Source organism: Herpailurus yagouaroundi, unplaced genomic scaffold (assembly GCF_014898765.1).
Source record: "Herpailurus yagouaroundi ecotype Mexico unplaced genomic scaffold, PumYag 67493, whole genome shotgun sequence".
NCBI lineage: Eukaryota > Metazoa > Chordata > Mammalia > Carnivora > Felidae > Herpailurus > Herpailurus yagouaroundi.
In genome coordinates, this window is record NW_024420301.1 from 710,492 (window position 1) to 725,319 (window position 14,828).

Genomic DNA, 14,828 nt, shown 5'->3' on the forward strand with positions numbered 1-14,828 from the left:
ATGACACCACCCGTAGCCCCCTTTCCCTCCGTCCCCTTCCCCAGGGGGTCTGCAAGTGTCAGCATTTCTCTCTGCTCTCTCCCTTGCTGTCTGGACTTCTTAGATGAAGGATACCGTGGTAAGTCGGGGGAGGGGGGGGAGTGTTTCCCAGGACCGGGGCGGGAGGGGTGGGGAAGAGGGGTGCCAGCGAGTCCCCCTGCCGCACATGCTCCACTTCTGTGAGCCCTGTGCCCTGTGCCGGTCGCTGCCCTTTCCGGCTCTTGGGTCCTCGTCCCGCTGTCTCACCCGTGGGCCATCTTTGTTCTGTCTCTGCCCTGGCCTGGGTTTTCTTGTACCCTCTCCTGCTTCTCGTCGCCACTGCGTCCTCTCTGCTCCCTCTGTCCCCGTGACTTCCTGGTTTCTGTCTCTGGCTTCATCTCTCCCTCAGATGTCTTTCTTTGTACTTTTTGTGGCTGTCCTCTCTGTTCTGTCCCTTTCTACCTTTGTGCCGTGTCCCTTTCTCTCCCTCTTTTCATGGCCCACCCGCCTGTGGCCCAGCCGGGTTGTTTCCAGCTCGTTCTTCCTTGCCCCCCCACCTCCGCGGCTTTGGGGCCTCTGAGGGTTTCAGACCGTGCCTTCCCTCCCAGTGGGACGGGGGTCGAGGCCGTGAAGCCAGCCAGACCCCATCCTCACCACCTCTTCCCTATCCTGTCCCCAGTGATGGAACCACCTGTCATCACCGAACAGTCTCCACGGCGCCTGGTTGTCTTCCCCACAGACGACATCAGCCTCAAGTGCGAGGCCAGCGGCAGACCTGAAGTGCAGTGAGTGACCATCACCTTCTAAGCCCCGCTGTTCACTGCTGACCTCAGCTTCTAGTCCTCTTGCCTCCCAGGGCCGCCCAGCTTCTGCGCCCGGATGCCCCGGATCTCTCTCGTGTCCCCTGGTCCTTGCCCTGCACGGCCCGTCCCCGGGGCCCCTGGCTGCTCGCACCGTGGCCTCCAGCCTGTGCCAGCCCCTGTCCTGGGTTCCAGGGCCTTCGGCCTCTGAGCCCTTTTCTGCCCACAGGTTCCGCTGGACTCGGGACGGCGTCCACTTCAAACCCAAGGAGGAAGCGGGTGTGACCGTGCACCAGGCGCCCCATTCCGGCTCCTTCACCATCGCGGGCAACAACAGCAACTTCGCCCAGAGGTTCCAGGGCACCTACCGCTGCTTTGCCAGCAATAAGCTGGGCACCGCCATGTCTCACGAGATCCAGCTCATGGCTGAGGGTGCGAGGCACCGCAGGGGCCTGGGAGGGCCTGGGGGTACACGAGAGGGTCCCCGAACAGGTCTCAGGGAGCGTGTGTGGGGGTCCGGGCCGGGGGTGGCCACGCGCCCCCAGCTGCTGGTTTAGCGGGCGGAAGACACCGGCTGCTCCGCCGGCCGCCCGCCGCCTTCCACCTTCACTCCCCGGCAGGGTCCTCCTGCTTCTTTGCTTTGTCCCTTTCCGCGCTGCCTTCCTGGTCCCCTCCGTCTCCCCTTCCCTGGTTTCTGCCTCTGGGCTTTGCCCCACCTCGGCCTTGCTGACCTGCCTCGCTCTCCCTCGGGCCTGCTCTGCCTCCGTGTGACCCACTGCCCCCTCCGTGCCTCCGCGGCCCCATCTCCTGCCCCACCCTGGGCCGTCTCTCTCCGCTGCGCCCGTCACTCTGTGGCCTCCCTCCTCTGCTCTCCCCTCCTCCCTCCACCTCCGACCCGGCTCCTCCGTCTCCCTCCTCTCTGCCCGCCAGCCAGCTCCGTCGTTATCTGTGTCACCCTGTCCCTGGGGTTTTCCCTCTGCATTCCGTCCTCCCTGAGCTTTCTGCCTCCTGAGCATGCTCCTCTCTCCTCTCCACCCCGCGGGTTACCTTGGGAACCGTTGCCATGGTTTCTGTGTCAGGATGATGGAAGGGTCTGTGACTCCCACGTCCTTCCGCAGCTCCCCTCCCCCCCCCCGGGCCCGCCGCCCCCCCCCCCCCCCCCGCCCCCCAACCACCTTAGGCCTCTGGGTGGGAGCTAAGCATTGTGAAGGGTTGGCCCCTCACAGCCATCTGGTCCTCTGCGTGCGGCGTGGGGAGCCCGGAAAGGACCCCGAGTCTCTGCCTCCCACCGTGTGAACTTCCTCGCCACCTGGCCCTCTCGCCCTCTTGGCCGTCCCTCCTCCTTTCCCCTGCCCTGCCCTGCCTTGACCGGGAGGAGAGTTGGGCCCCACAGTGCCAGCCTCTCTCCGTCCCTTCTAGGTGCCCCCAAGTGGCCGAAGGAGACGGTGAAACCCGTGGAGGTGGAGGAAGGGGAATCGGTGATTTTGCCCTGCCACCCGCCGCCCAGCGCAGAGCCGCTCCGGATCTACTGGATGAATAGCAGTGGGTGCCGCCTGGGGTGGAGGTGTCAGTGGGCACAGCTTCCCGGACGGGGGCCTGACCTTCGCCTCCTCGCCCCCCACCTGCCCCCACAGAGATCTTGCACATCAAACAGGATGAGCGGGTGACGATGGGCCAGAATGGCAATCTCTACTTTGCCAACGTGCTCACGTCCGACAACCACTCGGACTACATCTGCCACGCCCACTTCCCTGGCACCCGGACCATCATCCAGAAGGAGCCCATTGACCTCCGGGTCAAGGCCAGTGAGTCCCTAAGACTCCGATACACCCTCCTCCTCACCTGCTGTCTCGCGCTCTGGCACGGCCCATCCCAAAGATCAGGCGACCTTGGTCTTCCCCCCCCCCCCCCGCCGACGGCTTGGCTCCCGCTTCGCCTCTGTTCGGACCCCCTCCCAGGAGGCGAGAACAGAGAAGGGGCCCTCCCTTTAACAGAGGAGGAAACAGAGGCCCTAGGGCCTCACGGGGGCATCCACCTGGCCTGGTAACTCCGTGGGTGGAGGGCGGGGTGGGCCGTGCCACCCACCCCTTTTCTCCTCCCAGCCAACAGCATGATCGACAGGAAGCCACGCCTACTCTTCCCCACCAACTCCAGCAGCCACCTGGTGGCCTTGCAGGGGCAGCCGTTGGTCCTGGAGTGCATCGCTGAGGGCTTGTGAGTCCGGGTGCCCCGGGTGGGGGTGGGCAGGCACGAGCAGACCTCTGTCACGGGCCGGGGCCGAGCAGGCTTGCGCTCTCTCTTCCACTGTGCTCCCCTCCCTCGGCCTCCCTCCACCGTGGCCCTGGACAGCCCCACACCCACCATCAAGTGGCTGCGCCCAAGTGGCCCCATGCCGGCCGACCGAGTCACCTACCAGAACCACAACAAGACCCTGCAGCTGCTGAACGTGGTGGAGGAGGACGACGGCGAGTATCGGTGCCTGGCCGAGAACTCGCTGGGCAGCGACCGGCACACCTACTACGTCACTGTGGAGGGTATGGTGCCTCTCCTGGGTCGCGTGGCCTCCCAGGAGTGACCTCCAGGGACGGCAGTGTGCAGTGCCCACCATCACAGGGGGTGGGCTGGGTCTGGGTCTGGGGCCAGAGCCGGCCGCCGGCCGTCCCTGCTCAGGGCAGCTCGCCACCTCTCGCAGCTGCCCCCTACTGGCTACACAAGCCCCAGAGCCATTTGTACGGGCCTGGAGAGACTGCCCGCCTGGATTGCCAAGTGCAAGGGAGGCCCCAGCCCGAGGTCACCTGGAGAATCAATGGCATTCCCGTGGAGGGTGAGCGGGGCCTCGAACAGGGGCAGGGAGCTTGGGGGGCCCCGGGGAGGAAGGGGAGGGTGACGAGGAGCCTCGCTGTGCCTCACTGCTCCGCCCTGGGCCTCGGCGCCCGCCTGCTGCTCACGCAGAGCTGGCCAAGGACCAGAAGTACCGCATCCAGCGTGGAGCATTGATCCTGAGCAACATGCAGCCCAGCGACACGATGGTGACCCAGTGTGAGGCCCGAAACCGGCACGGGCTGCTGCTGGCCAATGCCTACATCTATGTCGTTCGTGAGTAACCCACCTGTCCCCGCAGCCCACCAGGCAAGGCCACCAGACTGACTCGGCCAGCAGCTGCTTTTCTCCTCACTGGGGCCCTCCACCCCATGTCTCGCCCACCCCCATCAATAGCGGTGGCTTGGGGCGGCCGGGGGGGGGGGGGGACGGGGGCGGGGCGGCGGGGGGGGGGGGAGGAGTGCTGTGGAGGAAGGGCGGGGTCTCGCCACCATTTACAGATGAAAAAGCAGTTTTAGAGACTGCTCTGGCCCACCGCGTGTCACTGAGCAGGCGTCACTGAGCGGAGGCTCACCCTGGCCAGGATGTGCCCGAGGCCAGCCTGGTGGCTCCTCTCCCGGAGCCTCAGGGAAGACAAAGGTGGGCCAGGAAGGCTTTCAGGAAGAGGTCGACTGTCAGTGGGGCTCAAGTAATTGGTAAAACTTGGATGCTTGGGATGGGAGGCGCCTCTGAGGCACGCTGGAAGGCAGAGGCTCAGTCTGGCAGGGGTGGGAGTAGGGTGCAGGGAAGCACCCAAGGGCCCTCTCGGGAGAGGTTGCCCTGCTGAACCCCGCGCCTGCCCTGGATGCTCACGGGCCCTCGCCCCACCCTGAGTCCTGCCCCGTCCCCTGTAACTACTTCTCCCCCAGAGCTTCCGGCCAAGATCCTGACCCCAGACAACGAGACATACATGGCGGTGGAGGGCAGCACCGCCTATCTCCTGTGCAAGGCCTTTGGAGCCCCTGTGCCCAGCGTCCAGTGGTGAGTGACCCTCCCGGAAGGGGGCGCCTCTAAGCCATATTCTGGCCCAGGGAGCTGGGGAGGGCGGGGAGTCCAGCCCGGTGGGGTCTGAGCCAGGCCTGCTCTGCTCACACTAGGCTAGACAAGGAAGGGAAGACCGTGCTACAGGATGAACGCTTCTTCCCCTACACCAACGGGACCCTGGGCATCCGGGACCTCCAGACCAACGACACTGGCCACTACTTCTGCCAGGCTGCCAACGACCAAAACAATGTGACCGTTGTGGCTAACCTGCAGGTCAAAGGTCAGATGATACCCCCTCCCCCCCTTGCCCCCGACTGATGTGATCAACAGCTCCTCCAGGAGGGAGGGTTATGGTCTCTGGAGGACACCAGCCTGACCCTCCTTTTCCATCATTTTGCCCCCAGAGGCCACTCAGATCACACAGGGGCCGCAGAGTGCCATCGAGAAGAAAGGCTCAAAAGTGACATTCACGTGCCAGGCCTCCTTTGACCCCTCCCTGCAGCACAGCATCACCTGGCGAGGGGACGGTCGAAACCTGCAGGAGTCTGGGGACGATGACAAGTGCGGGCCCAGCCCCAACCCGGGCCTGGTGGAAGGGGGCAGAGTGGGGAGGGCAGGATGTCCAGACCTCTTGGCCTCATCCGTTGGGAAGCACCCCTGCTTTGAGCAGGAAGGTTCTGGCAAGAGGGGGAGGGGGGCAGCAGAACAAAAGGACAAGCGCGCGCCCTCTCCCCACCAGGTACTTCATAGAGGACGGGCTCCTGGTCATCCACAGCCTGGACTACAGTGACCAGGGCAACTATAGCTGCGTGGCTGGCACCGAGCTGGACATAGTGGAGAGCAGGGCCGAGCTCCTGGTGGTGGGTGAGTCCTAGGATAGTGTCGGGCTCCCGACCTACAGGCGTGGGGGGCACGGGCCTCTGGGCACAAGAGCCTGGGGTCACGTTGCAGGGCCTTCTCAAGCTGGGGAGGGGGGTGGTCAGCTGGCGTATGGGCCAGAGAACCCACCCTCCATGGCCCTCAGGGAGCCCCGGGCCGGTGCCTCAGCTGGAGCTGTCTGACCGCCACCTGCTGAAGCAGAGCCAGGTGCGCCTGTCTTGGAGACCCGCCGAGGACCACAACGCCCCCATCGAGAGTAAGAGGCCTGAGCGTGGCGCCACCCACCTCCCCACGGCCACCCCGGGTAGCCTGCCCTCCTTGTGGGACCTCCGTCCTCCCGGGCCCAAGGCTCCAGGACCGCCCACCCCACGGGGCAAGCACCTGGGTTTGGGGCTCACAGTTCCTCCTGGAACTCTGAGAATGCCTGTTGCCTTGGGTGCTCCCTCCCCTCCTCAGGGAGACCCGGACTTACAGCCCCATGTAGCCCTCCCCTCTATGCCACACGCCTAATTGCCGGCTCGCTTCTTGGCAGAGTATGACATTGAATTTGAGGACAAGGAGATGGCGCCTGAGAAATGGTATAGTCTGGGCAAGGTGCCCGGGAACCAGACCTCCACCACCCTCAAGCTGTCGCCCTATGTCCACTACACCTTTAGAGTTACTGCCATCAACAAGTATGGCTCTGGAGAGCCCAGCCCGGCCTCTGAGACTGTGGTCACGCCTGAGGCAGGTGAGCCACCTGGGAGGGGCGCCTCCAACTCCGGGGCCCCTGGGCTCCTGCAAGGAAGGCCTAGAGAGGTGACTGTGCCTAAGCCCCTGTGCTTCTAGGTTTCCAGTGCGAGGTGGGAGGCAGGGTTCCCCCAGAACTGCTGGCTCCCGGCTCCCAGGGCCGGAAAGGGCCGTTCCTTCCTTGGTCCTTGGCCTCCGCAGCCTCGGCGGGAGCCCATGGCTTTGCTGTGTTAACACATTACTTTCCAGCCCCAGAGAAGAACCCTGTGGACGTGAAGGGGGAAGGGAATGAGACCAGCAACATGGTCATCACTTGGAAGGTGAGGGCGCCCCTCCTCCCCGTCGGGCTGAGTGTGGCCCGGGGCATCAGGCCAGGACCAGGTGTTGGCCGTGACCCCTGGCTGTGCTGAGGACCAGAAGATGACGGGACATGAGGCTGGGCTCGTGGCTGGGCTCGGGAGGGGGTCAAAGGAGGCGAGTGCTCTTGGCCCACCAGCTCCTCTGGTGCTCCTCCTCCTCCAGCCGCTTAGGTGGATGGACTGGAACGCCCCCCAGGTTCAGTACCGCGTCCAGTGGCGCCCCCAGGGGACGCGGGGTGCCTGGCAGGAGCAGATCGTGAGCGACCCCTTCCTGGTTGTGTCCAACACGTCCACCTTTGTGCCTTATGAGATCAAGGTCCAGGCTGTCAACAGCCAGGGCAAAGGCCCTGAGCCCCAGATTACCATTGGCTACTCTGGGGAAGACTGTGAGTATTGGGCTGGCCCCGCCCATGGCGGGGTGGGTATTGGGCTGGCCCCGCCCATGGGGGGGGGGAGTGGAGCCCCGAATGTGCACAGATGGCCCACACTCCTCCCTCCACGCCGGGGCTCTCCATAGAGCATATCCTAGGAGTAAGGACGTTTTTTTCCATAACCAAAGTGCCATCCTGACAGCACATTTACTGTTGATTTACCGCTGTATTTACCTAGTTGGCAGCTGATATTCCAATTGTATCAATTAGTGCTGTCTTTTCCCCCCGGTCCGGGGTCCAGTCCCAGATCCCCCATCAAGTCTGGTTGTCCTGCTTCTTTCTTTTCCCTGCATCTGGAACATTACGAGATGTTAGTTTTGATCACCTGGTCAAGATCCTTCCTGGTTACTCCTTTGTGTACTATTTTTGCCCTTGGAACCGACAAACAGTATGCAAGGAGAGACCCCGGCACTGTGCACACACTGTGCTCATCAAACGGCCCGCCCCCCACGTAGCATCCAAATCTATCTCCCTTCTGTGGGAGGGTTCTGGGCTGGCCTCCAGAGGCCACAGGCCCTCATCCATGCCACCGGCTGTTTCCAGACCCCGAGGCAAGCCCCGAGCTGGAAGGCATCAAGATCCTTAACTCGAGTGCCGTGCTGGTCAGATGGTGGCCCGTGGACCCAGCCCAGGTCAAGGGCCACCTTCGGGGATACAATGTAAGGGTTCAAGGCGTGGGGGCAAGGGGATTCCCAGGGTGAGGTGCGAGGCCACCGGGAGTGGCAGGCTTTGGGGCGGGCCTCTGCCACCTGCTGTCCTAGAGTCATCAGGGTAGGAGGAAAGGTTCTCCATTCAGGGCAGTGGGAAGCCTGCGCCGGAGCGGGGAGGGGGTCTGCCCTGCTGGACACCTTCCGTCCCTACGGGGCCTCCCGTCCACCTGCAGGTGACGTACTGGTGGGAGGGCAGTCAGAGGAAGCACAGCAAGAGGCATGTCCACAAAGGGCACGTGGTGGTGCCCGCCAACACCACCAGCGCCGTCCTGGGAGGCCTGCGGCCCTACAGCTCCTATCATCTGGAGGTGCAGGCCTTTAACGGCCGAGGACTGGGGCCTGCCAGCGAGATGACCTTCAGCACCCCAGAAGGAGGTGAGCTTTGCAGCCCACGGCCCTGTCCCCGCCGCCCCCCCCAGGGCTGGCCGGGCAAGGACCTGCCACCGTGTCTGTGCTCCGCAGTGCCCGGCCACCCTGAGGCATTGCACGTGGAGTGCCAGTCGGACACCAGCCTGCTGCTGCACTGGCAGCCCCCGCTCAGCCACAACGGCGTGCTCACTGGCTACGTGCTCTCTTACCACCCGTGTACGTGCGTCGTCCCGGCCGGGCTCGGCCGACAAGTAGAGGGCGGCTGGGGGGCGGGCGGAGCTGGAGGTCACGGCCAACTCCCCGTCTGTCCTCGCAGTGGATGATGGGGACAAGGAGCAGCTGTCCTTTGACCTTCCGGACCCTGAGCTGCGGATGCACAACCTGACCAACCTTAGCCCGCACCTGCGGTACCGTTTCCAGCTGCAAGCCACCACGAAAGAGGGCCCTGGAGAGGCCATCGTGCGGGAAGGAGGCACCATGGCCTTATCTGGTGAGCTGGAGGGGGCTGAGAAGGCCCCGCCGGACAGCCAGGCCCAGGATGGCCAGCCTTGGGCTGCCTCGAGGTCCCACAACGCCCTCTTGCTCCCCAGGGACCCCGGATTTTGGCAACATCTCGGCCATGGCTGGCGAGAATTACAGCGTGGTCTCCTGGGTCCCCAAGGAGGGCCAGTGCAACTTTGGGTTCCAGATCTGGTTCAAAGCCCTGGGAGGTGAGCACAAAAGGCCCCCCGGGGGTGGTGTGGAACCAGGGCGCCGCACGGCACTCCTGCTCACCTCTGCTGCCCTGTCGCCCCTGCAGACGAGAAGACGGGCCCTCATCTGCCACCGCAGTACGTCAGCTACAACCAGAGCTCCTACACGCAGTGGGACCTGCAGCCCGACACAGACTATGAGATCCACCTGCTCAAGGAGAGGGTGCTCCTAAAGATGGCCGTGAAGACCAATGGCACCGGTGACGCGTCCCTCCGCCCCGGCCCCGTGCCGCGCCCCCACTCCTCCTCCCGGAATCTCCGTGCCCCCTGTCCCCCCTCCCCCCCGAGGGCCTCCCCAACCAGCCAGCTTCAAGCATGCTTCGGTCCCCTCCCGCCCCTGTGGTGTTTGCCGGCCTGGTCCTCCCCCAGCCCCGGCCAGTTCCCGACGCAGAGGGGCTGGGAGTGGGTGTCTCACCTGGGGCCGGGTTCCGTGTCTTCCCGATCTGCCCACAGGCCGCGTGAGACTCCCTCCCGCTGGCTTCGCCACCGAGGGCTGGTTCATCGGCTTCATCAGCGCCATCATCCTCTTGGTCCTCGTCTTGCTCATCCTCTGCTTCATCAAGCGCAGCAAGGGTGGCAAATACTCAGGTAAGCCCCGGCCTGGGGCTCAGGTGAGGGCGGTAGAGCGGGTACATGACCCCCACCCCCGGTCCCCAAGCCTCCGGCAGGACGGCATGGGCATGTCGGGGGCAGGCGGGGGGCCCAGAGGGAGCTTCTGCGCAGACCAGCAGCAAACGGCAGCCAGGCCCACGTGGGGTGAGTGGTCCACGTCGAAGACTTCCTGGCTTCTGAGCGCTGCCGAGAGAGTCCCCGGGGCCCTCGGAGCACAGGGGGCAAGCCTCGCCCGTGTCCCCAAGCCGGGGATGGGGCCCGATGTCCGGGGTCCGGCGGGGGTGGGAGGGATAGCCGGGCCTTCTCTGTGTCTCCAGTGAAGGATAAGGAGGACACCCAGGTGGACTCCGAGGCCCGGCCGATGAAGGACGAGACCTTCGGCGAGTACAGGTGAGCTGGGGGTAAGAGCAGGTGCTGGCCAGCTGCCCAGCACTGCTCTCGCCCTTATATCTGACCCTGTCTCTCTCTCTTCTCTGTGCCGCTGGGTGATGTCAGGTCCCTGGAGAGGTAAGACAGGGGCGGTGGGAAGACACTGTCAGAGCCTGATAGCCGGGGCCCTCCTGCGGACCGTGTGCCTGGGAGTGCCATCGGCCCCCACTTGCCGGGGCTCCGCACGCCCCCAGCCCTCTGGCCCCGCAGCTCCCTGTTTTTGGGAGAAGCCAACACGCCCCAGTTTGTCCCCATGCCGACGCTCAGTTTCTGGGCCTACCTGTCACCTCCCCGGCTTCCCCCCTCTGGGCTGTGGAAGGGCTGCCAGCTGGACTGGCGCCCCCGTCTGGCTCACCTACAGGCCGAGCGCCCGCTTGTTTCCGCGCGTCCCCCAGCATCCTGGGCAGGCCTGGGCCTTGCCCCTCTGGCGCTGTGCGTGTCACCTGCCCCCCCCCACCCCCCACCCCCACCCCCGGTATGTGTCAGGGATGAGGACCCTTGCCCCAGAGCATTCAGAGCGCATGGAAGGCAGGTGGACCCTGGGCCAGGCCTCCTCCCTCGGGCTGGCACCTGCCGGCTCCTGCCGGGCTCTGGCGGGCAGCCTCCCACTCCTGCCTGCCCTCTGCCCCCACAGTGACAATGAGGAGAAGGCCTTTGGCAGCAGCCAGCCATCCCTCAATGGAGACATCAAGCCCCTGGGCAGTGATGACAGCTTGGCCGACTACGGGGGCAGCGTGGACGTCCAGTTCAATGAGGACGGCTCCTTCATCGGCCAGTACAGCGGCAAGAAGGAGAAGGAAGCCGCAGGAGGCAATGACAGCTCGGGGGCCGCCTCCCCCATCAACCCTGCCGGGACCCTAGAGTAGCAGGTTCCAGCCAGGCAAGGCCAGGCAGGGCGGAGCCTGGGGCTGGGCCACACGGGAGTCAGAGGCCAAGGCTCCCAAGCCCGACACCTGTGCCGACCTTGGGACGGAGGCTCCTTCCACCCGCTACCAGGCCTCGGCCCCCCGCTCTGACCTCGGGCCTGTGGGAGGCTTGAAGTTGGGGGCAGAGGAGAGGAACTCACTGCCTCTGATCCCCCTCTGACTACCCGGTCCCCACTTTGTTGCCAAAACCCAGCCACACCCCTTCTTGGGCACACACCGCTTTGTTCCGGCCCAGGGGCCAGTCACCCACACATCGGGAGCCTTCAGGTGCTGCCTCACCAGCCTTTGGGCAGAGAGAGGCCGTGGCTGGACAGAGAGGAAGTAGGGCTGGCCGCTCTTCACACAGCCTGGCTGGGACCGGGGACAGAACTCGGCGTCCCCACCATCTGCTCCAACCAGGATGGGAGCTGGGCAAGCTGGCCACGGGTGCAGAGGAGGCCATCTGGAGAGCCCAGAGTCCCCACCTGCCAGTGTCACTCTCATCGGCACCTTCCTCCCACCGCCCACCCCGCCCCGCGGCCGGCTTCCAGGAGTTCTATACACACGCTGCCTTCGGTGCCCACCAGACAGCATCCAAGTGGCCTCTGTCACTGCCAGGGTGTGGGGCGGGCACACCCCCCCCCCACTGCCCCTGCCACCGCCTGCAGCCCAGAACCCTTTAGCCACCCCACCCAGCCCCTGTCTGAGTAGGTCCCGTGCTCAGCTTCCCCCGCCCCTCAACCTTGGGAATGTAAATACACCGTGACTTTGAAAGTTTGTGCCCTTGCCTTCCCCCATATGCCACTAGTGTGTAGGCAGATGTCTGAGTCTCTAGGTGGTTTCTAGGTTTTATAGCAATTAGCTTTGATGATCCCATCCTAGGAAAAATAAAAACAGACAAAAAAAAAAAAAAAAAGGAAAAAGGAAAGATTGGTTCTCCCAGCTCTGCTGTGCTCCTGCCTGGCAGGCAAGGTGTCCCTCTATGCCTTTGCTTGGTCTGTTGATGAGCCCTTTACAAAAAACAACAGAAATATATATATATGTACATAAATATCAAAATTATGACAGGCAAATAAAAACCTGCACATGAAGATAAACTGTTGTCCTTTTACTGAGCACGACGCCCCCCCGGCCGTGTCCCACACCGACCGGTAGGTGCCAGAGCCGAGCAGGGCAGCCGGGACCACCTGCCGGCCCATTCCCGGCCTCTACCCCGCCGGGCCCTGCCCCGCACCCCTGTGAGCACCCGCCCGGCTCCCTGCCGCAGCGCCAGCGCCCAGTAAAACACGCTTTATTTATGTTTTTAATGTTTATTAATTTTTGAGAGACAGAGCATGCGTGGGGAAGGGGCAGCGAGAGAGGGAGACCGAACCCGAAGCAGGTTCCGGGCTGTGAGCTGTCGGCACAGAGCGCCGATGCAGGGCTCGAACTTGCGAACGGTGAGATCATGACCTGAGCCAAAGTCGAGGCTTAACCGACTGAACCCCCCACCCCTCCCCAGGCGCCCCTAGTAAAACACACTTTAAATGAAGGCGAGCCTTCAGTGGGCCCGCGGGCGTGGCCAGCCTGCTTTGGGAATTTCTGAGTCCGTCTGCCCTGCACCGCCACCCCCCACCCCTACCCCGGGCTCTCCACGGTGAACTCTTGCCTGCCTCACATCTCAGTAGCAGCCTTTGTTTCATGTGTAACCGAGCACAGAAAGCATCAGAATTTCTCCCCCAAATTCCCGGCTTTCCACGGCCCAGTCCCCCAAGGCCTGGACCCAAACCCTTTGCTCTCCCGGCCCCGTGGGCGAGGTGCAGTTCGCTGAGGTCAGTCCCTGCGCCTGGGCACCGGGTCCCACCCTCTGTCTCTGTTGACCAGTCCCGGGAGCAGACCAATGGTGCCGTAATAGCTTCCGTCAGTAACAACACCCCGCGGTTCTTGCCCCGTTTCTCTGCTTCTCTGGACTCTACACTCATCGGCCCGCCTAATCTCCAAGGGTAGCAATCGGGTTCTGTTTCTCGTCCCCAGTGTCTGTGCTTATTTTTACATAACAATAGAATTGTGCTCAGCTCAAGGTACATCCCCCCCCTTTTGTGAGTAGGTGGGGCAGTGGAATGTGGGTGCGTGGGTAACCTCGAGGTTGGGCCCCCTGCCCCACTCCAGCTCCTCGCTGGGACACGATCGCCACAGTGGCCTGTGGGGGGGGGAGGGGGCATGCTACACCGATGAAGGGAAGCTATCGGGCTCTGGGGGATAAAAGGAGCCTCGGGTCCTGACGATGCGGACCTACTGCCTCTGCCCGGGGCTGCCTTCCTGGGTGTTTAAAAAAAGTTAATGGACTTGACAGACGGCCCCTCCTCTGCTGTCCTCTCGCCACCCCCCTTGCGGTGTATTCAATAACCGAATATCTCCTTTAAAAAATCAATACACTTTCGGGTTTTTTTTTAAGTTTATTTTTATTTTGAGAGACAGAGGCAGTGCAAGCAGGGGAGAGACAGAGACAGAGGGAGAATTCCAAGCAGGCTGTGCACTGTCCGCGTGCGGGGCTCAAACCCATAAACCTTGAGATCACAGCCTGAGCTGAAATCGAGAGTCGGACACTTAACCAACTGAGCCACCCAGGCGCCCCGGTGGACTTTGGGTTTCAAAGCAAGTTTAGGTTTGCAGAGAAACGGAGCCGAGGGCAGGGTTCCTAGAGAGAGAGTTCCTCACTCTGCTCAGCTGTATCCGCTTCTACTAACATCCCGCAGGGATGTGGGCCACTTGTTACCCCTGATGAGCCAATACCGGTGTGTTATCATTAACCAGGGCCCACGGCTGGCATCAGGGTTCACTCTCCGTGGTGGGTGTCGTGTGGATTTGGACAAATGTATAAGCACAGGGATCCACCTTCACAGAATCGCACAGAATAGCTTCTCGGCCCTGAAAATTCCTGCAAAATGGCTCTATTGAGAGCTTGCACGAAATGAAGTGGACACCCGCCTTCTTTGCCACTCAGATCGAATCTGCCACTCAGATGGAACTGCAGAACATTTACATCACTGTGAAAAGCCCCCTCGTGCCTCCACCCATCCAATATCCCGCTCCAGAGACAATGGGGCCGGTGACATCACCCACGTGGCCGTCTGTGTCAGCTGTTCCCTCCTCGTCACTGCTGACAAATATCCATTGTATGCACACACCACAATTTATCCATGTCCCTGTTGGTAGTCATTCAGGTGGTTTCCAGTTCTGGCTATCGTGAATCAAGTGGGTACTCGCGGTCCTTCCTCAGAGATACGTGCCCGGGAGGAGAGGCGCTGAGCCAGACAGTGGGTGTGCCACTTCTTAAGCTACTGTCTTTGGGGTCCCAGCCCCACAAGGGCCCTCTTCTGAGCTCAGGGACCCCGGCACTAGGTGAGCCCTGCCCCCGTCTCTTGCTAAGTTTGAGGAGTTGCACCGCCACCCCCACCCCTGTGGTTCCAGCCATAAGGGCTTCGTGAGTCTGCAGGGGCTGCTGTGAGGAAGGACCACAAACCAGAAGCCTTACACAACCAAAATGTATCGTCTCCCACTTCGGGAGGCCAGGAGGCCAGGATCAAGGTGTCATCGGCAGAGTTGTGCTCTCTCTGAAAGGAACCAGGGAAGGATCTGCCATTGTTTTGACTTCCTCACAGGATCCAGACTGATGGAGAAAGTGGTAACAGGCGTGGTGTCAGGAATCCTATCCCCCAAAAGGGGCTTTGTGTATTGGTTTGTTTGCATCTTCAGGCTTGAAAGCACCACCACTTTGAGCCCCCCTTCCCCCACTCCTTCCCATCACCCTGCCTTTCACCTGAGAAACGCGGAGAGGCTGGGAACTCAACTGACTTGGGGATTCTGAATCTGCATAATTCAATTGAGCTGGATTTTCAGTACTGGAGCCCTATGGCTACAAAAAGTAAGAAATATTTCGGGCTTTCATACAAACGAGTACCCACTCTCCTCAAGAACCCCCACAACCATCCCCTGGTGACATTGAACCCATA

The 14,828-nt window shown here is 62.6% G+C and overlaps 1 protein-coding gene across 4 annotated transcripts in view; it reads left to right on the top strand.

Moving 5' to 3' along the window:
• The window catches only part of L1CAM (L1 cell adhesion molecule), a 14,703-nt gene extending 2,770 nt beyond the window's left edge, over nt 1-11,933 (top strand). Inside the window, exons 2-28 of one of the 4 annotated variants that reach the window (XM_040467509.1) lie at nt 104-118; nt 698-803; nt 1,048-1,250; nt 2,238-2,360; nt 2,453-2,623; nt 2,921-3,032; nt 3,168-3,352; nt 3,511-3,642; nt 3,771-3,914; nt 4,547-4,658; nt 4,775-4,941; nt 5,066-5,222; nt 5,401-5,525; nt 5,686-5,796; nt 6,073-6,270; nt 6,519-6,589; nt 6,792-7,014; nt 7,603-7,718; nt 7,943-8,144; nt 8,232-8,354; nt 8,455-8,628; nt 8,729-8,848; nt 8,938-9,090; nt 9,344-9,478; nt 9,820-9,892; nt 9,998-10,009; nt 10,566-11,933. In XM_040467509.1, the coding sequence (XP_040323443.1) occupies nt 104-118; nt 698-803; nt 1,048-1,250; nt 2,238-2,360; nt 2,453-2,623; nt 2,921-3,032; nt 3,168-3,352; nt 3,511-3,642; nt 3,771-3,914; nt 4,547-4,658; nt 4,775-4,941; nt 5,066-5,222; nt 5,401-5,525; nt 5,686-5,796; nt 6,073-6,270; nt 6,519-6,589; nt 6,792-7,014; nt 7,603-7,718; nt 7,943-8,144; nt 8,232-8,354; nt 8,455-8,628; nt 8,729-8,848; nt 8,938-9,090; nt 9,344-9,478; nt 9,820-9,892; nt 9,998-10,009; nt 10,566-10,797 (3,695 nt within the window). In that variant the 3' untranslated portion in view covers nt 10,798-11,933. The remainder of the gene's footprint in view (nt 1-103; nt 119-697; nt 804-1,047; nt 1,251-2,237; nt 2,361-2,452; nt 2,624-2,920; nt 3,033-3,167; nt 3,353-3,510; nt 3,643-3,770; nt 3,915-4,546; nt 4,659-4,774; nt 4,942-5,065; nt 5,223-5,400; nt 5,526-5,685; nt 5,797-6,072; nt 6,271-6,518; nt 6,590-6,791; nt 7,015-7,602; nt 7,719-7,942; nt 8,145-8,231; nt 8,355-8,454; nt 8,629-8,728; nt 8,849-8,937; nt 9,091-9,343; nt 9,479-9,819; nt 9,893-9,997; nt 10,010-10,565) is intronic. The other 3 variants (XM_040467512.1, XM_040467511.1, XM_040467513.1) reach the window with 3 other exon arrangements.
• Nucleotides 11,934-14,828: the final 2,895 nt, after the last annotated feature.